This window comes from Coenobita brevimanus, chromosome 29 (genome assembly GCF_032717465.1).
Source record: "Coenobita brevimanus isolate Jiangsu-jjx chromosome 29, ASM3271746v2, whole genome shotgun sequence".
In the NCBI taxonomy this organism is placed as follows: domain Eukaryota; kingdom Metazoa; phylum Arthropoda; class Malacostraca; order Decapoda; family Coenobitidae; genus Coenobita; species Coenobita brevimanus.
In genome coordinates, this window is record NC_136982.1 from 35981424 (window position 1) to 36008463 (window position 27040).

The 27040-nt window shown below is 40.3% G+C and overlaps 1 protein-coding gene across 1 annotated transcript in view; it reads left to right on the forward strand.

The window, feature by feature from the left end:
* The window catches only part of cac (calcium voltage-gated channel subunit cacophony), a 2326612-nt gene that overhangs the window by 644250 nt on the left and 1655322 nt on the right, over nt 1-27040 (forward strand). Inside the window, exon 17 of the mRNA XM_080268748.1 lies at nt 8635-8719. Coding sequence (XP_080124874.1) covers nt 8635-8719 — 85 coding nt within the window. The remainder of the gene's footprint in view (nt 1-8634; nt 8720-27040) is intronic.

Below are 27040 nucleotides of genomic sequence, written 5' to 3' on the forward strand. Positions count from 1 at the left end.
CCAATTTTTGAGTTTCATTTCCTTCATTCTCCAAAAAAAAAAAACTCACACACATCTCTCTGTCCCTCTAATCTTTGCCCATTTTTGTTTTTAGCCTCTTCAAGAAAAGCCTTCGGTTAAGCTCTCTCATCGATTTTTAGATATTTTGTTGTCATTACTTTTTTAAGATTTTCATCACTCAGCTTATGTGCTGCTGCCAACACTTCTTTTGCCACATTTTCATTCATAAACTTAACCTGGATGGGCCTTATGGAATAATGGGAATTTTTATGCCCCCAGCAATATGGTGCTGAGGATTAGTCACCAGCGTAATGATCAGAATTTAGGTACCTCCAGTGTAATGCCGAGAATTTTTAGTCATCGATAAATGACACCAGAGTAATGCTGGGAATTATAGAAATTATGTGGAATAGGGTAGCGTGATCTTATTTGAGAATATATGGCTTAATGAGAAATGAGGTAGCATGATCTTATTAGAGAGGGTGTGAGTAGTTAGATATTAGCACACCTTGCAGGCCACTCAACCTCGTCTGTACCACTCCTTGAAGGATAGCAAAATTCAAACTCAAAATGACTTAACCTAAGATTTACTTTGTATTAAGAACTGAGATGCAGATTACTCTTCAAACTGGGAATGATACCAAACAAAATATAATGATCTATATCAACAGAAATATGAATCATCTCAAACTGAATATTCAAAGAATACTGTTACACTTTTCAGAAATATGAATTTTCACGAACTAAATATTCAGTAATGAGGATTTACAGTATAACTCCAGAAATATGTATTTTTACGCACTAGATTAAAATTCCAAGAATACTAATATGCGTGGATATAGTCCCGTGGTCTCTGACAGACTCGTCGGGAAGGAACCTAAAGGTTGTCATCAAAGAATGATCTCTAAGACTAAATGTACAACTGAAGAATCGTATGTAAGCTAAACACAATAATCAGTAGGATCAGTAATCACATGGACCGTAATCAAATGGACTAATGGACCAGCCGATATTCACTTTGATACCATGAACTAAAGAGGGGAGGGGGGTGATTTAGTGTGGTAGCGGTTAGGCCGCGGCTAGAACGCTCGAATCTTTGGGATGCTAGCCATGGCCCTCCATAACTCTCGTCTGCAACAATGAGGAGAGGAACAGCGATCTCTTTATTCAGCACAAGAAAGATCAGGGGAAAATATCACTAATTCAACTCGCGAACTTATATGACGACTTAATACATGAGGGAGATAAGGGGGGGATGAGAACTTGGGCACTAACCTGCAATGATGAGGAGAGGAACAGCGATCTGGCGGTTGCGCTGTCCCCCTGCCTTTTTATAAGCATCACAGACAGTATTCGGGAATTGGCTAAAACTTTAACTGATTACTTTATACTATTATCGATTCTCTAGGATCTTCAGAGATTACAAAAGATACATTTGCTCTTGACATACGTGGTAAAATGACTTACGATGTTGAAATTTTTGTAATAAGCCTAGGGACTTGAATCATAATGAATCCAGATTAATTAAGAATTCAAACAGTTTTATTTCCCTTTGTCAGTTACATGCCTATGTGACTGCAAACAGGATTCAGTGACATAATTTTCGCGCTTCACAAATGACAGTCTTCAATATTCTTACTTCAGACATTCTCAATTCACCACTGCATAGTTCAAAAGAGGAAATCTGTTATCTTCGGCAGGTAAATCTCTAGATCAGAATAAGAAGATAGACATTCACGATTATTAATCTCTACTAAAATGTTGCGGTTATATGTCTTTGTTGGGGGGGAGGAGCTAGTCCATATGTATAACAATCATATTCACATCAATACTTGACTTAGTACTATCAATAGCAGAATCATGTTCAGATTATGAATATTAACTAAGACTAGACTTAAATATAGAACTTAACGGTTAAATCATGAGCTATACCTACAGCCACTTACAATACTAGCTTATACTAACTTACATTAATACTTAAAATTATGGCACTACACTAACAGTAAGCCCTTCTGTTTTATGCTGACCTACTCTTCTTACATGCTTTGTTTCTAATTCCCAGTTTCTTTGTAGTTTGTTTATCTTAATAAATAATTCACTGATTTTGGTCATCTCTTCATTCTTCCTAGTCAGCTTTTATTTCTGTTCTTTCTCCTCAACTCCAGTGATGATCACACATCTATTCCTTTCAACTGTGTTCATTACAGTTGCCTTTTTTTTTTTTTTTTTCCCCACCTCACTTTCGAAGATGTCTCTTTGTCTGCAGATTTTTCATTTTCTTCACTTTGTTGTATTGTTATTTCTCTCAGTTCACGCCCTTTAGCAACCCATCCTGTTTTTTCTTGCACTCGTTCCAGAGCTGTACATACCTTCTCAGGCTTTTGGTCAGTTTCACTCAATTTCTTCCCCAATTTTTTAATTCTGGCTGGGAGACGGAGGGATGTGAGAAGAGAGGAAGAAATCAGTAGGATGGAAGTTGTGGAAGTGATGAAGAAAGTTAAAATGGGGAGAGCCCCAGGAATTGATGGAGTGTGTGGTGAAATGCTGAAGCATGGGGGAGAGAGAGTAGTAGAATGGATGTGGAAGATGTGCAGATTGACGTGGGAGGATGGTAGAGTCCCAAATGATTGAAAGTCAGGTATAATTATTCCCCTGTACAAAGGAAAAGGGGAAAAAGAAGTATGTGGTAATCATAGGGGCATTAATAGGAAAAGTAAATGGCAGGATACTTATTAACAGAGAAATAACAGAGGAATTAGTTGGAGAAGAACAGGGGGGTTTTAGGAAGGGAAGAGGTTGTGTAGATCAGATATTCATTCTTGGATCTTTGGTGGAAAAGTTTCTAGAGAAGCGAAAGAAGTTGTATGTGGCCTTCATGGATTTGGAGAAAGCATATGACAGGTTGGATAGACAAGGATTGTGGAAAGTATTAAGAATATAGAGAGTAGACGGGAAGTTGTTGAATGCCGAGAAGAGTATGTTTGAGGGTGCTAAGGCTGCAGTGCGTGTGGATAGTGAACTGGGTGAATTTTTCTATTTGAAGGTTGGATTGAAACAGGGATGTGTCATGTCTCCATGGTTGTTCAGTCTGTATATGGATGGGGTTGTAAAAGAGATACAAGGTAGGGCAGTGGATGTTGTAGTGGCCCTAATGAGAGAGGGCGGGGTTTGGAAACTCCCTGTACTGTTGTTTGCAGATGATGAGGGTGCTAAGGCTGCAGTGCTTGTGGATAGTGAACTGGGTGAATTTTTCTATTTGAAGGTTGGATTAAAACAGGGATGTGTCATGTCTCCATGGTTGTTCAGTCTGTATATGGATGGGGTTATAAAAGAGATACAAGGTAGGGCAGTGGATGTTGTAGCGGCCGTAATGAGAGAGGGCGGGGTTTGGAAACTCCCTGTACTGTTGTTTGCAGATGATACTGTGTTGTTAAGTGAAGACGAAGGGGAGCTGCAAGACTTGGTGGATGAGTTTGGGAAAGTGTGTAAGAAATAGAATCTGATGGTGAATGTAGGTAAGAGTAAAGTTATGGTCTTCGAGAGAGGTGAAGTCAGTGAATGTACAGTGTTGGATGAGGAGGAAATGGAAAATGTGAGTGCATTTAAGTACTTGGGTTGTGTGATGAGTAAGGATGGAAGTTTAGAGGGTGAAGTGCTTGAAAGGGTACAGCAGGGAAGAAAGGTTCCTGGTTCCTTGAAAGCAGTGATAATGAGTAAGGATGGAAGTTTAGAGGGTGAAGTGCTTGAAAGGGTACAGCAAGGAAGAAAGGTTCCTGGTTCCTTGAAAGCAGTGTTAAGAAACAGGGAAGTGAGCATGGAAGTGAAAAAGTTACTACATGACAGAATTGTGATACCAACTCTAACATGTGGAAGTGAAGCTTGGACCGTGTTGAAGGGACAGAAGTGAAGAGTGAGAGCTGTGGAAATGAGTTATTTGAGAGGAGTAAGTGGACTCACATGGAGAGACAGATTGACAAATGAGGAAGTGAAGGATCGTTGTGGTGTGGATGTGGATCTGATAGAAAGTGTTAGGAGAAACACACCGAGATGGTTTGGCCATGTGGAAAGGATAGAGAGTGAGAGACTAATGAGGAGAGAGTATGTGAGTGAGGTGGAGGGAAGGAGAGGGTTGAGATGGAGGGATGGAGTGGAGAGGTATATGAGAGAGGGGGGTGTGAGCTGAGAGCAGGGCAGTGAAATGACAGGGGACAGGGTGACATGGAGATGATTTGTTTGTGGCCACCCATTACGGGATTAACACGTCTTGCAATAGATAGATAGATAGATAGATTCTTTATATTCCTCTTCTAAATCACTTATATTGTTCTTGAGGGCTCTCTCCTGAGCAGTATTCAGTTCCTGCTTATCTTTTGTTTCACCTTTCTTTATATTTCAACTAATACTTGTCATGTTCTCGATTACCACTTCAATCTTTGAAATTCTAATCATTAATGCTTTTATTAACTCACGCATGCCAGTTTGATGATCAAATCCCACAAAATCACCACATTCATCAACCATATGCAGCTCTGCTCCTCCTCCCCCACCTGCCATTTTCTGCTTTCACTGCAATTCCTAAAGAGCACCCAAATGTTTCAGTTATACAGGTGAATCAGTCCACCTTTAACTTCAGTCACAGACAGTTTAGAGATGCAATTTCATCCTGTACACTAAAATTATGGCGAATTTTCAGGAGCCTTCCTGCAGATGCGTATCTTCTGTCTTGTTTACATCTGTGTGTGTGTGTGTGTGTGTGTGTGTGTGTGTGTGTGTGTGTGTGTGTGTGTGTGTAGACTATACTTCTTTGGACTTTGATATATATATATATTTTTTTGTAGATCAGTTTTTTTCCTCCTTCATATTTATGTGGCACATGACTGAGATACTGGGTATCATTGTGTGAGAACATTAACAACATGTCTTGAACAGCTGTTTACTAATCATCGAGCACATTTTTTGATCTCTTGTTTTTTCTGTACCTTTTTGTAGCATATTATTTTTACTGATTCACTTTTGTTTTCATTTTTGAAGGCTCCAACATGCCCGCATGCATTGGCCGTGGTCACCTAATGGAAGCTCTTCATGCTGCCCAGTCCCTGGTAGCTTCCCCATTTAGTCCCTTATCTCACATCAACGACCAAGTCCCAGGTCTTTTTCGGTCTCTGACTCACTACCCAACCCCCAACATTAACACTCCTTACTTTCAGCACCCAGTTATCATCCCCCATCCTCTCCACATGCCCAAACCATCTCAGTCTACCTGTCCTCATCACAACACTAGGAGACCCCAAGTTCCATCTTACTTCTCAACTCTTCCATCATAAACCCAGCCCCCCCAGGCCTCACACTCAGGGACACACTGCACATTGACCTACCAGTAATCATTCCCATTTCTGTACATTTGAGCCTATTATTATCCTCATCCTTTACTGCCCAGGTCTCACTACCATACAGCATTACTCTCCTAACACATGCCGCGTACAAAGGTCCCGTAGCTTGAAGGGAGAACCCTCTCAGTGTCAGGAGGCAATAGCTCCCTAAACTTCTTCCAACCACTCCTCACGCTAGTCACAGAGCTAGCTCCAGCCCCACCTCCCGCACATAACATGTCTCCCAAATAACAAAACTCTTCTACACACTCAAGAGACTCACCAGCAAGTTTGATCCTTTCACACCTTGCAATCTCGACATGCTTTCACCGACACTGCACACATGAAATCAGCATTATCTTGCAGTCTGTGACTAATGCCACTACATGTCTTATGCATCCAATTATCACAAACACTGCACAAGATGGAATTGCTTCCCACACCCTTGTGGCAGATCGCATATAGCCACTCCCTCCTCTTCTTTGACAGTACCACCCCCAGCCCTAGATACTATCACTTATGTTTTATCTGCATTTACTCTCAATCCCTTGTGCCCCATACCCTCTCTCCACCTCCTAAATCTTTCCTTCGCCTCCCATTCGTTCTCTGCAATCAACACCAAATCATCAGCATATAACATCTCCCACAGGAGTCCATTTCTGAAGTCACATGAGAGGGCTTTAGGTACCATAATAAACATCAAGGGGCTCAAGACTGATCCCTGATGCACACCAACATTCTCATAAAACTCCTTACTCAATTCTCCTTTCACCTTACCTGGGTGCGAGCGCCCACATACATGGCCATAACCACCCTAACCGGCTGCTCCTTGATCACAAGCTTTCCCATTGCCCACTTCACCACCTCTCTAGGGACTCTGTCAGAGGCCTTGATAGGTAATTGATGAGGCATATTACTGTAGTTACTTTAATGATGATTAATATACTAGTTAATAAGTTATTTTGTCTGCAGTTTGTTAGATACATAAAATGTCTTTTGTGGTCAGAATGAAAGGGAGGAGGAGGAAAGCTTTAGGAAGTGGAGAGATGGTATGGGGCACAAGGGCTTAAGAGTAAATGCAGATAAAACAAAAGGGATGGTATCTAGGGCTGGGGGCAATACTGTCAAAGAGGAAGAGTGGCCATGTGTGATTTGTCACAAGGGTGTGGGAATCCCATCTTGTGCAGTGTTTGTGACAAGTGAGTGCATAGGAGATGTAGTGGTATTAGAGGTAGACTAGTGGTATTAGAGGTAGACTGTGAGGTAATGCTGATTTCATGTTTGCAGTGTGTCGGGGAGAGCATGTGGATATTGCCAGGCGTGAAAGGATTGAACTTGCTAGTGAGTCTCTTGAGTGTGTGGAAGAGTTTTGTTATTTGGAAGTCATGTTATGTGCTGGAGGTGGGGCTTTGTGGCTTTAGTAAGGAGTGGTTGGAGGAAGTTCAGAGAGCTGTTTCTTCTGAATTGAGAGGGCTCTCCCTCAGTGCTAAGGGATCTTTGTATGCAGCATGTGTTAGGAATGTAATGCTGTATGGTAGAGACTAGGGCAGTAAAGGAAGAGGATATTTGTAGGCTCAAACGTACCAGAAATGGCAATGATTAGCTGGATGTGCAGTGCTACCTTGAGTGCAAGGCCTGGGGAGGCTGGGTTTTCAATGGATTAGTTGAGAGGTAGGGTGGGACTGAAGTGTCCTGGTGTGATGAGGAGAGGTAGATTGAGATGGTTTGGGCATGTCAAGAGGATGGGGGATGATAATTGAATGCAGAAAATGAGAAGTGTTAATGGTGGGGGTAGGGTAGTGAGAGGTAGACTAAAAAAGACCTGGGACGAGGTCATTGTGTGACCTCCCTAAATAGGGAAGCTGCCAGAGATCGAGTAGCATGGAGAGACACCATTAGGTGACCAAAGCCAACACATGCAGGCATGCTGGAGCCTTCAAAAATGAAAATGAAAATGGCACTGCCTGGCATGAAGTGGACAGTTGCCAAGTGATAGATTTTATTCCTTTTTTATAGTGGGCTAGAGCCTTGGTTCTTGTACAGTAGAAGTTACTTCATTGTTGAAAATTTGTTTTTCTCCTTGAGTGTTTTCATTAGTAAAGATTTGTGTACAGAGGAAGTGTCATTTTACATGTTACTAGCAATGTGATTTCTATAACTGCATAATTAAATACTGAGTGGTAATAACCATTTCAGTACAAAGACTGCTTATGTATATGAAGCTTACAACTGCTAGACAGTTTTATCTAGTGTAAGGGAGACCAACTGGACTTAAAAAATTAGAAATTGTTCATTGTAATTCACCATAGTTGATGATGCTTTCAGTATCGGCTGGCTGCCACTGCTGGAAAAATTTTTATTCTATAGCAGTAGCCAGATGCCTTCATGAAACTTAGAGCAGACCTCTTTGGACAGAAGATGTTAGATGGTATCACCACAGATCCCATCAGGGCATTGAAACCTTACAGTAAGATCTCACTAGAGATCCTCATTTAACTAATTCTTTAAACCTCTGAGTACCTTTTTATGCAGTACTGAATCTCAGTCTAGTACATCTGTTAAAAAAAAAAATTATAATTTTGAGTAATCAGTGCTTAGTGATACTGTTTTATGGTTCATGGATTTAAGGCACCTCATTAATAAGTTTGCACATTTCTTCCTGCATTGATATGTTGTGTTATTGTGTCAAGCTTTGTGTTAAATTATAAATATGTACTTAGCAATGTCTCAAGACACGTGGTTGCATCAGACTTTTTCTAGTTTCTGTAAATTGAGTTAATATGGTATATTAAGAAAAATTCTGAGTGTTGTTGTGGTCCCAGTTCCATATGAACGTGAACCCAGTGGACTGCAGGTCGAATTTCCCTCTTTCTGCAGTCCACCTTCCTCCACTGGGGTGATAGGGAAGGAGGGTGACATTTGCATAACTGAGCAACAGAACTGCCCAACTGTATTTGTGCCACCATGTGAAGATATCCTTCTCCAACATCGAAGCTCACTTATATTGGCTTTTGATTACACCAGACTAGCTTCCCCCCCCCCCCAGCCAGTCTGATTTAGATATTTTTATTGTGATTCCATTTGGAATATCCTAAGACAGTATTCTTTAGCGTAGGTAAGACTTGTCGGACTGAATGGATTAATTAACTTTTCTTCAAGCTGCCTATGTTTAGATGTTTAATTTCATGTTTATGAAGATAAATTGTGCCTATTACTTACTGGTTTGTTATTAATTGACATTAACAGTTTCTTTGTTTTTGTTCAGGTTTTTCAAGAACTTCCTACTTGAGAAGCAAGGTTAATAAGCAAGGTGCATGTTCAAATATATGGAAAGCGGAAAAAAGTTTGAGGTGAGTATTAAATGCGTTTGTTTATAACTATTAACATTGTAATATTGTTGTTGGTATTATTAGTTTTTTCTACAGTATCATAACCATTGTGACCTGTTTTTGAGTGATGTAGTTGCCATTGCTCTTAGAAAATTTAAAATCCACTCACTCGATGTAGTGCTGCTCTTGTGGGATTGCCCTTTCCTCTCTTCCTTCCTCCTTTTCTTCCTTCCTCTTCTGTCTTTCTTTCCTTCATTCTTTCCTCTTCCTCCTGGCTACGGGTGACTCTACACTGAGTGATAAGCCAAATGGTTTCCTGAACACCAGGAAACCATTTACTATGGTGGGTGGTAACCATATAACCAAATCATGGTGCCTGGTGGTTTAGTAGATAATTAGGCACTGCAACTAGATTGAGCCTGTGCAGGTTTATTCCCAAGGGATGGTTGGGGTTTATTGCTCACATAATGCCACTCAGGGATGTGTGTGGCTGGTCACTCATCTTAAATGTCAGGACCAACTTGATTAGCCCCGAGCTTCTATGCTCCTCATGGTGCAACACAGGAAGAGGTGGTGATGAATAACATGGAAAAATTTTCCCACATCGTTGGTTTAGCATGTTGCAACATCTTGGTTGGACTATCTTCCGAGGAAGGTAATGAAGTCTCACACCATCTCCATGTTATGATCTCACAGATTTTTCCTCCTCCTCTTTTTCCATTTATTAGATATTCCAGTTAGTATGACACATGCAAGGATGGTGCTGCCTGGGTCTGTCTTGGTACTTAAGTTTTGTTTAGTTTATAAATGCTCCAGCATGCTTGTATGTGTCAGTCTTGGTCGTCTAATGGTGGCTTTTTGTGCTGCTTGATCTATGGCAGCCTCCCTATTCAGTCACTTATCCCTGAGTTCACACTCTGTGATCTCATCCCAGGTCTTTTTCAGTCTGACTCTCTCAACCCTATCCCCAGCATTTACACTTCTCACTTTCTGCACCTAGTTGTCATCCTCAATCCTCTCCACATGCCCATACCATCTCAGTTTACCTTTCCATATCACAACACCAATACATTCCAGTCCCATCCTTCCTCTTAACTTTCCATCTTAAACTATCCTCCCCGGACCTCGCATTCAAGGACACACTGCACATCCATGTAATCATTGTCATTTCTGTACGTTTGAGCCCGTGAATGTCCTCTTCCTTTACTGCCTGGGTCTTACTACCATACTGCATTACACTCATAACACATGCTGCATACAAAGATCCCTTAGCATGGAAGGAGAGCCCTCTCAGTGTCAGGAGAGGCAAGAGCCCCCTGAACTTCCAGCCACACCTCATTCTAGCCACAGAGCTAGCTTCACCTCAAGCACATAGCATGTCTCCCAACTAACAAAATTCTTCCACACACTCAATAGACTCGCTAGCAAAATCAGTTCTATCACGCATGACAATCTCCACATGCTCTCCCTGACACAACACATACATGGAATCAGCATTATCTCGCAATGGAAGAAGTGAAGAAAGTCAAAATGAGGAAAGCCCCAGCAATTGATGAAGTGCGTGGTGAATACTGAAGCATGGGGCAGAGATGGTAGTAGAATAGATAAGGAAGATGTGTAGATTGGCCAAGGAAGAAGGTAGAGTCCTGGAAAATTGAAAGTCAGGTATAATTATTCCCCTTTACAGAAAAAAAAGAGGAAAAAAGAAATGTATGGTAATCATAGGGGCATTTGTCTTCTTAGTGTAATAGGAAAAGTATATGGTAGGGTGCTTATTGACTGAGTTTGAAAAATAACTGAGGAATTAGTTGGAGAAGAACAGGGAGGTTTCAGGAAGGGAGAGTTTGTGTAGGTCAGATATTCATCCTAAGGTGTTTAGTGGAAAAATTTCTAGAGAAGGGAAAGAAGTTGTATGCTGCTTTCATGGATTTGGAGAAAGTATATGACGAGTGGATAGACAAGGAATGCGGAAAGTACTGAAAATATATGAAGTAAATGGGAAGTTGTTAACTCCCATGCAGAGTATTTATAAGGGCACCAAGGCTGCAGTGCATGTGGATGGTGAACTGAGTGAATTTTTGTCTGAACGCTGGGTTGAAGCGTATGTGGCATATCTCCATGGTTGTTTAGTTTGTGTATGGATGGGGTTATAAAAGAGAAACAAAGTAGGGCAGTGGATGTTGGAGCAGCCCTAATGAGAGAGGGCAGCATTTGAAAACTTCTTGTTCTGTAGTAATAGTAGTAGTAGTTCTGTTGTTTGCAGATGACACTGTATTGTTAAGTGATGATGAAGGAGAACTGCAAGTCTTGGTGAATGAGTCTGAGAGACTATGCAAGAAACAGGAGCTAAAGGTGAATGTAGGGAAGAAGAAAGTTGAGGTCTTCAAGAGAAATAAGTCACTGAATGCACAGTGAGGCTAGATAGTGAGGAAGTAGAAAATATGAGTGCATTTAAGTACAGTTACTTAGGTAGTGTGATGAGTAAGGATGGAAATGTGGAGGATGAAGTGCTTAAAAGGGTACAGCAGGGAAGAAAGGTTGCTGGTTCATTGAAAGCAGTGATAAAAAATAGGCAAGTGAACGTGGAAGTAAAAAAGCCACTGCATGACATTTTTTTGATCCATGGTAACGTATGGAAGGGAAGCGTGGACCTTGTTGGATGGACACAAGTTAAGAGTGAGAGCAGTGGAAATGAGCTATTTGAGAGGAACTGGTGGAGTTACATGGAGAGCCAGACTGACAAACGAGGATGTGAAGGAGCATTGTGATGTGGATGTGGATGAACTGTAATAGAAAGCATTAGGAGAAATACATTGAGGTGGTTTGGTCATAAGGAGAGGATGGAGAATATGAGACTAACTAGAAGAATGTATATGAGTGAAGTGGAGACTGAGGATGAGATGGAGGGATGGAATAGAGCTGTATGTGAGAGAAGGGGATGTAAGTTGAGGGGAGGGCAGTGAAGTGGCAGGGGAGAGGGCGACATGGAGGCGATTTGTTTGTGGCCACCTCTAATGGGATTAAGATGTCTGGCTATAAATAGATAAACTTTCACTTTTACCTTTGTGTTTAAATCTTCCATCATTTTATTGTGTACCGTATTTCACGGCATATAAGATGCATCAGTGTGAAAGACACATCCTAATTCTGGAAGGGCAGTTCTGAGAAAAAAAAGTTTGTCCCAATGACCAAGACTGCAGAAAGGTTGCTTGATATGAGTAGTTTTCACTCAAATACATACTCACCTTTCAGAATCTCTGTTCAGTACTGTGTATCGGTCTTTATTTTTTTTATTTACTTTTTTTTTTAAATGTAAAAGAAGGGTACAAGAAAAGAAAACAAACAAACAACTCCTTCCTTACAAAAAGCTACTTCATACCATGACACCATCTTAACACTGTTTAAGAAGTCCAATTCCTTTTGTACAATAATTTGAGAATTAATGCTCATCTCCTTTAAAGTATAATTAATATGTATCAGTATATAGAGGTAAGTACTGTATTATTTTTCTTGAATTTAAAACAACAAAACTCAATAAAATCTGTTCTTTCATTCATTTAAGAAACAATCAAGGCCATTAACCCTCTTGTTACTAATCGACGCAGGCTGCGTCGAACCATGAGCGAGTACTTAGGACACAGGCCTGGGCGCCGAAGGCCACACACTGAGGGACCCCCCCCCCCCTGCCACCACGCTATTCCCGTGCACTCGATAGTTTGTAAACAATTTACCCTCCCACCCATATTTATGCTTCTATAATCATAAATTTTTTCCACATAATCCTGAATAAATGTACTTGCCTATGGTGCTGTAAACAAGAATATCCAAATGTAAATTTTTTTTTTTTTTAATGTTTTTCCTTTACTTTACTTTTTCTCATAGAAATATGATTTTTATGGTAAATGATACAGAGAAAAAGCTTTAGGGCATTTATTTGGCCACATTTTGGTGTATAATGAATTACTGTAGGTCAGTTATGGCTGATTTTACGAACCGCGAAAGAAAATTATCTTAAACTTCACCGTGTGGCTTCTGTTGCGTCCGGCTGAAACTGGTGCTGAACTGTGTTTTTTCCCCTGCCTTTTGTTTTGCTTCAGTCTTCCTTTTTTTTTCCACGTAATCCTGAATAAATGTACTGTACTTGCCCTGACTATGGTGTTGTAAAAAGGAATAACCAAATATGAATAATGACATGTTTTTTCTTTACTTCACTTTTTCACATAGAAATATAATATTTATGGTAAATGTTACTGAGAAAAAGTTATGGGGAAATTATTTGGCTACATTTTGGAGTAAAAAGAATTACTGTAGGTCAGTTAGGGCTGATTTTACAGACCGTGAAAGGAAATTATCTTATGCTAACACGGAGTAGACACTGCATTTATATTTTCCTTTGATATATATATATGTTTGATTATTCTGTAAAATATGAAAAAAATTATATATATATATATATATATATATATATATATCTATCTATCTATCTATTTATTGCCAGATGCCTCAATCCCGTTTGGAGTGGCCACAAACAAATCGCCTCCAAGTCGCCCTGTCCCCCGCCATTTCACTACCCTGCTCCCAACTCACACCCCCCTCTCTCATATACCTCTCCACTCTATCCCTCCATCTCATCCTCGGCCTCCCCCTCCCTCTTCCCCCCTCCACCTCACTCACATACACTCTCTTCGTCAGTCTTTCACCCTCCATCCTCACCACATGGCCAAACCACCTCAGTGCATTCCTTCTAACGCTTCCTATCACATCCACATCCACACCACAACGCTCCTTTATATCCTCATTTGTCAGCCTGTCTCTCCATGTGACTCCACAGGCTCCTCTTAACTCATTTCCACTGCTGTCACTCTTGACTTGTGTCCTTCCAACAACGTCCAAGCTTCACTTCCATATGTTACAGTTGGTATCACAATACTGTCATGTAGTAACTTTTTCACTTCCATGCTCACTTCCCTGTTTCTTATCACTGCTTTCAAAGAACCAGCAACCTTTCTTCCCTGCTGTACCCTTTCAAGCACTTCACCCTCCAAACCTCCATCCTTACTCATCACACTACCCAAGTACTTAAACGTACTCACATTTTCCAATTCATCACCATCCAACCTTGCTGTACATTCACTGACTTCACCTCTCTCAAAAACCATCACTTTACTCTTCCCTACATTCACCTTTAGATTCCGTTTCTCACACACTCTCCCAAACTCATCCACCAAGCCGTGCAGCTCCCATTCGTCTTCAAACAACAACACAGTATCATCTGCAAACAACAGTACAGGGAGTTTCCAAACACTATCCTCTCTCACCAGGGCCTCTCCAACATCCACTACCCTACCTTGTACCTCTTTTATTACCCCATCCATGTACAGATTGAACAACCATGGAGACATGACACATCCCTGTTTCAACCCAACTTTCAAAGAGAAAAATTCACTTAGTTCACCATCCACACGCACTGCAGCCTTCGCACCATTACCTGTAATTTATTCGTGACTTTGCATGCAGATATGCACACCACAATTATTTTATGTCTTTTTTTTGTGTGTTTGTTTTTTTGGGGAAAAAATCCTTGTTATCTGCCTGCTTTACCTGCCTGTGGATATATTTGTGTAGCTGTCAAAGATTATAGTGTATTTTCTTCATTCGTATGTATTTCTTTGTACATTTTATATGTCTGAGCATATGGTGCCATTTATTCAGACACGTCATAAATATTTAGCTGTCTTTATTCAAATCCCACTCGAAAAAGAAATTTTACATTCCCTAGCTAGATTTGACAGCTCGGAGGGGAGGGGAGGTGGGAGGGAAAATGGGGGAGGGGAGGTTAGGTGAGGGGAGGGGAGGGAAGAGAAGGGGAGGGAGGGAACTGGAGATATGGAGAGGGGAGAGGAGTGGAGGATAATTTTTACTATTTATCATATTTTTATTGGGGGGGTTCATGACCATTTTCCCTAGCTAGATTTGACAGCTTGGCAGGGAGGGGAGGGGAAAAGGGGAGGGGAGGTTAGGCAAGGGGAGGGAGGGGATTGGAGGTATGGAGAGAAGAGAGGAGGGGAGGATAATTTTTACTATTTATAATATTTATTGGGGGGGTTTGTCATTATTTTATTTTTTTCTAAGCACACTGCAATGGTTTATAACATCTATACACACCAAAAAAAATTATTTTGGTGTTTTTTTAACGTATTTTTGTGAAGAAAACAGGTGCGAACGACATATTTTCTTTCTCGCTGGGGCCGTGACGAGTAACTATTATCAACTTTGCTGGACCATAGCTCAGTAACTATTGGGTCTAGAAGGGTGGGGTTTTCATTATCAGGTGTGTAAATTCAAGCCCTATAAATTGGGCATAAAACTTTTAACCTTTGAGGAAGTAAAAAAAAAATAGGCCTGTTTTTGTGTCCTGGGGGGTGTCGAGGCTGGAGAATTGCGTATCCTAGGCGTTAAGGATATATTTGATAAAAATGGTTACATACACGGGACAGTACGAGCTTGACTCATTCCTATAGAGATAGAATTAGGTAAGAACACACCGACACACACACACACGGAGCCGGAGAGAGCAGACGTCCCAGCCATTGCTGCTAACCTTGAGTAGTTTCAGGAATTTTGTCTGTCCTGTCTCCTAAGGTCTTGCTTTAAATTCAAAATAATGAAAGTTAACAGACTACCAAAAGTGTAAAGATTTATTGACTAGATTGTACATGAGTGTTTGTAGTTTTTTTTCGGTAACAGCTGTTTTGGTATTTAACCAACATCAAACATGGCCGAAAATATAAACAATGAGGGACTGGAAAATCAAGGATTTGATGCTAATACCAATGTCATGGACCTGGTTAAAACATTAATTATGAGGATTAGTGAACTCAAAAAGAAAGTAGAGAATCTAGTGATAAAGGATGTGTCAGTAAATACGGAAACCACCATACAGAGTCTGATCCAGTCCAGTGAAACAGCCAATGAAGAAATTAGGAATTTGAAGCGGGAAAATGTTGAACTGAGGAGGAAACTAGAAGAGAGTACTAATAAAATGGAGAAGGTGAGTAATGTATTAGAAGAACATAAGGCAAAGTGGGCACACGTAGAAGAAGAACAGAAAGAAGTGGCCAGCTTGAGAGAGATCATCCAGGAAGAAAGGGAAATGAACAAGAAAGAAATGGAAGAAAATGTAGTGAAAATACTGAAGAAAAAAGAGAAAATAGTGAGTGAAACTGTAGAAATGAACAGATGTGTGGTAGTATTTGGAAACAGGGAAGAGGAAGAAAAGGTTAGGTTCGTAAGACTCGAGAGAGACACGAACATGGTGAGAGGAATATTAGGCAAGATTGACCCCGAAGGAGACAAGTGGGTAAAAGAAATTGAGGAAGTAAGGAGGATAGGGCCTTACAAGAAAGGAGAAACAAGACCAATGAGAGTCAAGTTTACATCAGAAAGTGTAATAAATGAGATACTTAAAGTGACCTGGAAATTAAGCAAAGAGGCGGGGATGGAAAATATTATAATAAGAAAAGATCTGAATGAAGAAGAAAGAGAAGTTTTAAAATAATTAAAGGAAGAAGTAAAGGAAAAAAATGATAAGAGAACAGAGAAAGAATGTAATACTTTTTTTTGGAGAGTATTGGATATGAAAGTAAGGAAGTGGTATTTAAGGAAATAGAAGTGAAGGAAACTAAGGGAGATGGCTGTGAAAGATCAGAAGTTGAGGAAGTGGTACGGACAGAGAGTAGGAGAGAAGAGGGTATTAAAAACGTCAAAAATAATTTGAAGGTGATAAATACTAATGTTGATGGTTTCATATCGACAACGATCGAAATTAACGATTTCTTGAGAGAACATGAACCTGATGTCATGTGCTTTGTAGAGACCAAATTAAGAGAAGATATTGATGTTCATTTGGGAGATGGTAAATACAAACTGTGGAGAAAAGACAGAAAAGAAAAAAAGAGAGGAGGAGTGATGATAGCAGTGAAGAACAACATAAATGTAGATACTGTGGAAATGGGAGAAGGCAGGGTTGAAGTGATATATATGAAATTAGAAACTGGAGAGAATGTTAAGAGAGATATGGCGGTAGTGTATGTTCCCCCAAAGACGAGAGCATGGAAGGATGACGAATACCATGAGATGTTGTCAGATATGGCTAGCTATTTGCAAAAAATAATAGAGAAAAGCAATAATATAATTTTGGTGGGTGACTTTAACTGTAAAGAGGTGAACTGGGAGGAATGGTACTCGGGAGGCGGCGAGGATTCGTGGGGCACAATGTTATTAAATATAATAATGAATAATGTGATGACGCAATGGGTCAAAGAAGAGACACGGTTTTGAGGTGAGGACACACCAGCAAGGTTAGATTTACTGTTCACCAAAGAACCCGATGTAATAGAATCATTGAAATATCTCTGTCCTTTAGGAAAAAGTGATCATGTGGTCATTGAGTTCCAGATGTTAATAGGGAACGTCGAGCCAAGAGACGAGCTTCAGAGATAGAGAAGATACAACTTTGGGAAAGCAAATTTTACAGGATTGAGAAACTTTTTGAAAATGCGGATTGGAGAAAATTCAGAGAAACAAGAGAGATACAGAGGAAGTGGGATATCTTTCTAGACCTCTATAATTTGGGAGTGGAAAAATTTGTACCAAGAGTAAGAGGGAAAGGAAACAGGAAAAAGGAGTGGTTTAATAGAAGGTGTATGATAGCCAAAAAAGAGAGAGATAAGGCGTGGAACAATTGGAGAAAGAGAGGTAACAACAGAACAAAGGAAGAATATAAAACAACAAGAAATGAATACACAAGAATACGTAAAAAAGAAGAAAGGAATTTTGAAAAAGGTATAATAGACAAATGCAAGGATGAACCCAAACTGTTTTATAGATTTGTTAATGGCAAACTGAAACAAAAGGAAGGAATCACCAAACTGAAAGTAGAAGGAGAGGTCTTTAAGGATGCGGCAATGCAAGCAGAAATAATGAACAAACGTTTCCAGTCAGTTTTCACTAAAGAAAAGGAGCTTGTGGAAGGGGAGGGAGTGATTAGAAATGTTCCGGTGATGAAAGATATAAAAGTGGAGGTACAGGAAGTGTATAAATTACTGGAAACTCAAGATGTAAGGAAAGCCCCAGGACCTGATGGAATTTCTAATTGGGTACTGAAGGAATGCATAGAACAACTGGCGGATAAAATTCACAGTTTAATCGTATGCTCACTGGGAGAGGGGAAAGTGCCACAAGAATGGAAGAGGGCAAATGTGGTACCAATTTACAAGGGAGGAAATAGGGAAGAACCCCTGAATTATAGACCAGTGTCTCTAACCAGCATGGTCACAAAATTTTGTGAGAGAATCCTGAAAGACAGATGGATAAAATATCTGGAAGAGATGAATATTTTGGCTGAATGTCAGTTTGGATTCAGAAGTGGAAGGTCATGTGTTTCTAACTTGTTGAGCTTTTACTCAATAGCAATGGACGTGGTACAGGAGAAAGATGGTTGGGTGGATTGTGTGTACTTAGAGAAGGCCTTTGACAAGGTACCTCATAAGAGACTAATGTGGAAACTAGAATATATAGGAGGACTAAAGGGGAAACTTCTGGAATGGATGAGAGACTTTTTGAGAGACAGACAAATGAGGACAGTAATAAAGAATAGGATGTCTGGATGGAGGGAAGTAACAAGTGGAGTCCCTCAAGGCTCAGTGTTGGCGCCAGTAATGTTCCTGATTTACGTAAATGATATGGTAGATGGAGTGAACAGTTATGCAAGTCTGTTTGCTGATGATGTAAAGATCTTGAGGAAGATAGAGGTTGAGGAGGATTGTAAAATACTGCAGGAGGATTTGGATAGGATAAACAATTGGAGCCGGACATGGGAAATGAAATTTAATGTAAAGAAATGTAAAATATTGGAAATGGGTAAAAGTACCAGGAGGCCATCACTGAATTATTTGTTGGGTAATGAATTAATCACAAAAAGGAGAGAAGAGAAAGATTTGGGAGTGCTGGTCCAAGATAGTTTGTCACCAGAAAAGCACATTAACAAGATAGTTGGAGAGACTTATAAACTCTTGACTAACATAAGAGTAGCATTTCATTATATGGATGAGGAGATGATGAAAAAATCGATAGTGGCCATGATCCGCCCCAGGTTAGAATATGCAGCGGTAGTGTGGTCCCCACACAAAAAGAAAGATATAAACAAGATTGAGAGAATACAAAGAACAGCAACCAAGATGGTCCCCAGTCTGACAGACCTGTCATACAGAGAGAGGCTGGAAAAACTGGATTTGCCTTCCTTAGAGGAAAGGAGAAAGAGGGGAGACATGATGTGTTCAGGACCATGGTGGGAGTAGATAAAATTGACAAAGAAGATCTGTTTATATGGGATAAGAGAACAACAAGAGGACACGGAATGAAATTGAAAAAGTCAAGCTGCTTGAAGGATATCAAGAAATATAGCTTTCCTTACAGAAGTATAGACTTATGAAATAGCCTGGACAAAGAGATCGTCCAGTCTAAAAACTTAAATGAGTTTAAAGCTAAATTCGACTTATTGAGAAACAGCAACAGAAACCCACGAGCATAGTGCATTCCGTGTATATCACAATTAGGTTTATTAGGTAAATACTTAAATATTTGGAACGACTTAGACAAAGAAGTGGTGCATGAGAAAAACATTCATGTGTGTAAAGGTAGACTTGATAAATGTGGATATGGAGACAGGACAACACGAGCATTGCTCAATTCCTGTATACTACAAATAGGTAAATACAAATAGGTAAATACACACACACACACACACACACACACACACACACACACACACACACACAAATTAAGATGTCAGGGAGACAACACATATATCACTGTGCTCCATGCTGGCCACCCTTGGCCACAACTAGGCATACCTAAATAGGATCTTGATATGAGTCAAGCTCTGTACTAGGTTAAACTAAATGGTGTTCTAATATAGTAGAGTAAAGTTTAACATGTTACCTGCTTTTGCGCACTATGAGTTCTCTCCCAGGCCGCATTTCACTTCAGAACTCTCTCCCACCAGTCTGCATGGAGCTATCACAGCGAGAGGATTTATGTTGCTTTACTGAGTACCAGTGAGGGATATCCCTTCATAAAAGTAGTGCGTCATTGGTGACACAACACGTGGTATCCTGATATTTTCTTCTTGGATTGCATGATGCACCACTGGTGGATCACTGAGGTAGTGTACTGATTTGGTCCAGGTAGCGCAGTCTCTGCTCACCCTTACCTGGTGCTTCTGTTCTCTTTGGTTTGTTACCATCCTATTCTCTGTCATGAAGTTCCAGGTGGCACTTGGCTATTTAGGTAGTTGAAGGAAATCCAAGCAAAGGTCCAACACTACCTTTTTTTTTATTATTATCTTGTTTCTTCTTCCTTTTTCCTCCTCCTAATCTCTTCACTGGCCTTCTAAAGGTTTTTTGCATTGCTGAAGGCAGTGTTTCTTACAACCAAGCATCATGACAGCTGCATACGTTGAATGCCACAATAGTAATTGGCAATATCCACATAGGGATAATTATAAGTACCATAATTAATCATTGACTATAATTAATCAGTTATAATTATAAAAATTTCTGATTACTGGAAACATCCAGTACATATCTTTTTGTGTGTGTGTGTGTTTCCTAACAATGTAAATGTAGAACTGTTCAAAACAAGAGTGGTTACTCCATTTTTTCTTCTAGTAAAAAATCACAAATATTTATCATTAGTAGGGAATGTGAAGGTGGATGGAATAGTTGGTGCGTGGGGTGTGCCAGCTGAGATGAGAATGGCAGTGCATTAGTGGACATCTGTGCTGGGAGGGGGTTGATGATAGCCAATACCCTCTTCAGGCATAAAATGATCCACAGGTACCGTATACATGGCGAGTGATGAGAAGGGTGGGTGGTGAACTGAATGAAAGGAAGGCAATGATTGATTATGTGCGTGTGGATGAAAAGATGCGAAGATGTGTAATGGATACAAGAGCTTATAGAGGTTGAGGGAGTGGACTTTCTGACCACTACTTGGTGGTGGCTAGAATAAAGATCCAAATAAGTTGGAGAAATAGAAGAAAGGAAGGATGGGAAGAAGGAGTATTTGCAAGGAGAGTGGAAAGGTTACAAGAGAATGAGAAAAAGACAGACTATAAGGGAGAAATGGAGGAACGATTGGGCAAATATGAATTGGAGCAGATGGGGGATGTGGAAGGTGTGTGCAGGATATTCACAGAAGAAATATATGCAGCATGTGATGTGGTGTGTGGGATGAAGAGAAGACGGAGGGGGTGCAAGGAACAGAGTGGTGGAATGAAGAGGTGAGACAGGCTGTGGCACAAAAGAAGAAAGCATACAATGAATAGATGAGAAATAGGGGTGTGGAAAAAGTTGAGAGGCGGAAGAAAGAGTTATATGTAGAAAGAAAGAAAGGTAGGTGAAAAGATTAGTAAGAGAGAGTAAGAAGAGAGTGGATGAGGAATTTGGAAGGAATTTGAGTGTAAAGTGGAGGGACTGTAAGAAAATTTTCTGGAAAGAGGTGAAGAGAGTAACACAGGGTGGAAGTGAAGTTAGCAGGGGAGTGAAAGATAAAAATGGTAGATTACTAATGGAGAAGGGAGAAAAAGTGAGGAAATGGAGAGAACACTTTAAGGAATTGTTGAACATAGAGGATGGAAGTAATGCGAGTATAAGTGGCTGGGGAATGGCTCGGAGAAGAAGGGAGATGAGAAGACAGGAAGAAATTGATAGGATAGAAGTTGTGGAAGCAATGAAGAAAGTTAAATTGGGGAAAGCCCCAGGAATTGATGGAGTGTGTGGTGAAATGCTGAAGCATGGGGGAGAGGTAGTAGTAGAATGGATATGGAAGATGTGCAGATTGGCCTTGAAGGAAGGTAAGAGTCCCGGAGGATTGGAAGTCAGGTATAATTATTCCCTTGTACAAAGGAAAAGGGGAAAAAGACGTGTGTGGTAATCATAGGAGCATTTGTCTTCTTAGTATAATAGGAAAAGTGTATGGTAGGATACTTATTGAGAGAGTAGAGAAAGAGGAATTAATTGGAGAAGAGCAGGGAGGCTTTAGGAAGGGAAGAGGTTGTGTAGATCAGATATTCATTCTTAGATCTTTAGTGGAAAAGTTTCTAGAGAAGGGAAAGAAGTTGTATGTGGCTTTCATGGATTTGGAGAAAGCATATGACAGGGTGGATAGACAAGGATTGTGGGAAGTATTAAGAATATATGGAGTAGATGGGAAGTTATTGAATGCTGTGAAGAGTATGTATGATGGTGCTAAGGCCGCAGTGCGTGTGGATGGTGAACTGAGTGGATTTTTCTCTTTGAAGGTTGGGTTGAAACAGGGATGTGTCATGTCTCCATGGTTGTTCAATCTGTACATGGATGGGGTAATAAAAGAGGTACAAGGTAGGGTAGTGAATGTTGGAGTGGCCCTGTTGAGAGAGGGTAGTGTTTGGAAACTCCTTGTACTGTTGTTTGCAGATGATACTGTGTTGTTGGGTGAAGACGAAGGGGAGCTGCAAGGCTTGGTGGATGAATTTGTGAGAGTGTGTAAGAAACGGAATCTAAAGTAGAATGTTGGGAAGAGTAAAGTGATGGTCTTTGAGAGAGGTGAAGTCAGTGAATGTACAGTGAGGTTGGATGGTGAGTTACTTGAGAGGAGCATGTGGAGTGACGTGGAGGGACAGGTTGACGAATGAAGAAGTGAAGGAACGTTGTGGGGTAGATGTGGATGTGGTTGAAAAGATTAGGAGAAATACACTGAGGTGGTTTGGACATGTGGAGAGAATGGAGAATGAAAGACTGACTAAGGGGGTGTATGTAGGTGAGGTGGAGGGAGGGAGAGGGAGGGGTAGACCGAGGATGAGGTGGAGGGATGGAGTTGAGAGGTATATGAGGGAGGGGGGGGTGAGTTGGGGGGAGGGGAGTCAAATGGTGGGTGACAGAGTGACTTGGAGGCGTTTTGTCTGCGGCCACCCTTTGCGGGATTAGGGCGTCGGGCTATAGATAGATAGATAGATAGAGTACATTTAAGTACTTGAGTTGTGTGATGAGTAAGGATGGAGGTTTGGAGGGTGCAGTGCTTGAAAGGGTACAGCAGGGAAGAAAGGTTGCTGGTTCCTTGAAAGCAGTGATAAGAAACAGGGAAGTGAGCATGGAAGTGAAAAAGTTACTACATGACAGTATTGTGATACCAACTCTAATGTATGGAAATGAAGCTTGGACGTTGTTGGAAGGACCCAAGTCATGAGTGAGAGCAGTGGAAATGAGTTATTTAAGAGGAGCCTGTGGAGTCACATGGAGAGATAGGCTGACAAATGAGGATATAAAGGAGCATTGTGGTGTGGATGTGGATGTGATAGGAAGTGTTAGGAGGAATACACTGAGGTGGATTGGCCATGTGGAGAGGATGGAGGGTGAAAGACTGACTAAGAGAGTGTATGTGAGTGAGGGGGAAGGGGGAGGCCGAGGATGAGATGGAGGGATGGGGTGGAGAGGTATATGAGAGAGGGGGGTGTGAGTTGGGAGCAGGGCAGTGAAATGGAGGGGGACAGGACGATGTGGAGCCGCTTTGTTTGTGGCCACCCCGAACGGGATTGAGGCATCTGGCAATAGATAGATAGATAGTATATGTACTCTTTGTTTGTTTGTTTGTTTTTTTCAAGAAAAGTGTATTTGCATCTCATGGCCCTAGTTTTGCAACACGGGGTTGTTTTTCAATGTTTTTGTGCAGTTAATAGTATTGTTTAACATTTAAATGAAATGTAATAGTGACTACTGGAAGTCTGATATATATACAGTATTCTCTAAAAAAATAGGCATTTCTCTAATCTCATATCATTATCCTATTCAATATGTTTTCTACTGTAGAAGAAGCAAAAAAAAAAAATTGCCCAGTCAATATTTGTGAAGGTGAAATACACGAAAATGTGAAAACAAATTATTACTCATTACTGTACCATCAGTGTACCAACACGCTAGGAAAGAGGACATCAAATGGTACAGAAGTGGGTTAACACGCAGGTAACGTGTTAAGCAAAACTAATGTCCAAATAACACAATACAGCCACTTAGTGCAGGAACGCACTGATCAAGTTTCAAGCTGTTTCGTTTACCTCAGCCGTGTACCAAGGTGATGCATACTTGTAAGTAGAGTTTTTTTTCTCAGTCCTACAAGATGACCACCATCTTTAGTAAAGCGAATATGGAAGGAATTAAGAAATGGGATGAAGGTAGAAAACAGGATGATGATTTCTACCAGGAACTGGTTGAAATGGAAACATATAACAAACTAGTAGAGAGGTTGTACAGATTGGAGAAGGTATTTCAGAGTGAAATGGATGAAATTAAGAAGCAGTTGCACATGCAGAGGGAGGAAAATGAAAAATTAGTTAAGGAATTAAAGAAGAAAGACACAACAGTGGATGAGCTGTCAGTTGAATTCGGGTCACTTAGAAGGAAGATTAGTGAAATGACAAGCACAGTTGTCAACCATGAGAGTATTATGGGAGAGTTTAGAAAAGATACAGAGACAATTAGGCAAGCAAGCAGTCTGATAGACAAAAGTAGTGATATTGAGAAGATAACCCAGGTGAATGAAGTGATGCAAATTACAAAGATGATGTGGAAACTACGTATGCTGAAATGGTGAAAGCAAAGAAAGACCTCGAAACAAGAGTCAAATGAAAAAGTATTAGAAAAGAAGTGATAAAAATAATCCAAAACAACCCAAAATTGGTCAAAGATTCAGCTGATATCAACAAATCTATAGTAATTGCTGGTATGGATGAGGAAGAAGAAAAAAAAAAAAGAATTGAGACAAAAAGGAGATGGCATATATAATGAGCATATTAAAGGAAGTACTGTATACAAAAAAATCCTTAACCCGAGACGTCCCGTCGACGTATGGGTACGTTGCAACATTTTGCATTTGCCAGTCCCATCGACGTACTGGTACGTTTTGCAATTGCAAGGTCCCTAATTTGCACAATTTTCAATTTTCGCGCGTGATTTTTTGTAAGTGTACACGGGACACCTTCCTCTATTCCTCTACAAGATGCCAAGCAGGGACAATGCCATACACCGCATAACCTCCCCCCCCTCATTGTCTAAGCAATTCACCTGTTACCAGTGACCTGGCCACTAAAGACATTCAGGGCCAGAGTGATTCCCCAATCGATGACAATGAGGAGGACAAAGTTTACATAGCATTAGAGGAAGAAACAGTCAGAAATGATGATCAGGTAATGTGGCAAAAGAAGGTCAGGAATGGTGATGAGTTAGTGAGTGAAACAATGCTTATAATGCCTATAGTACTGTTTGAAAACCAATATACTCTCATACTACATATAAATTCGTACCAAATAAATAAATAAATACCGTTTAGGAGTGGTGTGGAATAGTTATCCCCCCATAGAACTCGTTTTCTTTGCAGCCAGCCTGATAGAAAGCCCTGTAAAGTAAGGAGGTACTCCTACCTGTATCGAGTATTTTAAACCTCAGGTGAGCGATTTCTTTATGAATTTTCAATGTTTCTCACCAAAACCAGAGGTTTTAGCCAAAAATTTTTTTTTCCAAAAATGGTCAGGACTGGGGGGTGTCAGAGGTGCGAAAGTGGCCAGGACGTGATGGGTTAATAAAGACATGGAGGAACACAAAAGACTAGGGAAATATGAGAGAAATAAGTCAAGGCCAGTGAAAGTGACCTTTCAGAGTGTGAACGCTGTGGAGGAAATACAGTAAAAGTCCTATTATTCGGCAGCTGATTGTTCGGTAGATCCGACATTTCGGCAGTTTTGAGAAATAGTCCCATTTACGAAAATCATTGATTGTTCGGCAGATGTCCGGAATCATCTCGGCAGTCCAGGAAGTATTATCTGTGGCTTGTAGGCCTAATGTTTCATTACACTTCGGTATGTTCACTAATTTCCATATTTTTATTCAGATTCAGATATAGTACTGTATTGATTACAATATTGCACAGTATCATACACTACAGTAACCACCCCCACCAAATTAGCGAGGGTTACGTTCCAAGCCCTCACGCTAATTCTTGAAATTCTTTTTCTTGATGCCTTCCTGAAAATGACACTTACCGGTAAATGAGTAGCCCATGAACCACTGACACTGTAATGCATTACTCATAAATAAATGATACTTGTTAAATCAGTTTTCCCGTTGTTTTTAGCTGTACCGTTGTGACAGCTCTAGTATTTTTATTCCTCAGCATAATGTTGGAAGGGACTGTCCTGTTTAACTGAACCTAATCTAATCGAGTTTAACTGTACCTAATAATTTAACCAAACCTAACCTAACCTAAAGTCAGAAAAATACTTAAAAATAAACTGGAGGAATATGAATTGCTAAGGTCTCTCCGATGAAAGTTAAACGTACATTTAGTGCTCATTCTTTTGTTTGTTTTTGTGCTTAACATGAAAGAGAGAGCATTGTTGCAAACAGTAATATATCCTATTAACCCCTTAATAACCTCCGGCACTGAACAACCTATTACAGTACCGATGTGAGTGATATTAAGTTAGTGTGAGCTATAAAGAAAACTGAACAATTATGGGGAGGGAACGAAGGTCACTGGTATGTTTACATGACTACGCTACGATTCCAAGGAGTTAGGCGGTCGGTTAATCTCAGATGTTTTCGCCCATTTGGTAAGTACACCGTAACTTCATGAATCTTTCCGTGACTCATAGCGAATCATAGCATGGGTTTAGGAAGCTAAATAACACATTGCTAGGTGAGCCAGACGATTATCTTCCCATCTTTAAGAAAAATAAATTGATTTCAGAAGAATGGAAGAACTTTATGTACCCAGAGAGGGATTTAATTTCTTCCATTTTCTTATAAGATGTGAAGATAATCATCTGGCGCACCTAGAAATGTGTTATTTAGCTTCCTAAACCCATGCTATGATTCGCTATGATTGACTGGAGAATTGATAAAGTTACGGTGCATTTACCAAATGGGCGAAAACATCTGAGATTAACTGACCCCCTGACTGCTTGGGATCGTAGCTTAGAGTCGTGTAAACATACCAGTGACCTTCGTTCCATTCCCATAATTGTTCACAGTTTTTCCATAGCTCACTAACTCGTCATCGGTACTGTAAAGGATTGTTCAATGTCGGAGGTTATTAAGGGGTTTGTGGAATACATTACTGTTTCCATCAGTACTCTCACATGTAAAAAAAAAAAACGAACAAAAGAGCGAGTGCTAAATGTAAGTTATAACTTTCATCAGAAAGACCTTACCAATTCAGATCCCTTTATTTTATGCAATTTTCCGACTATTT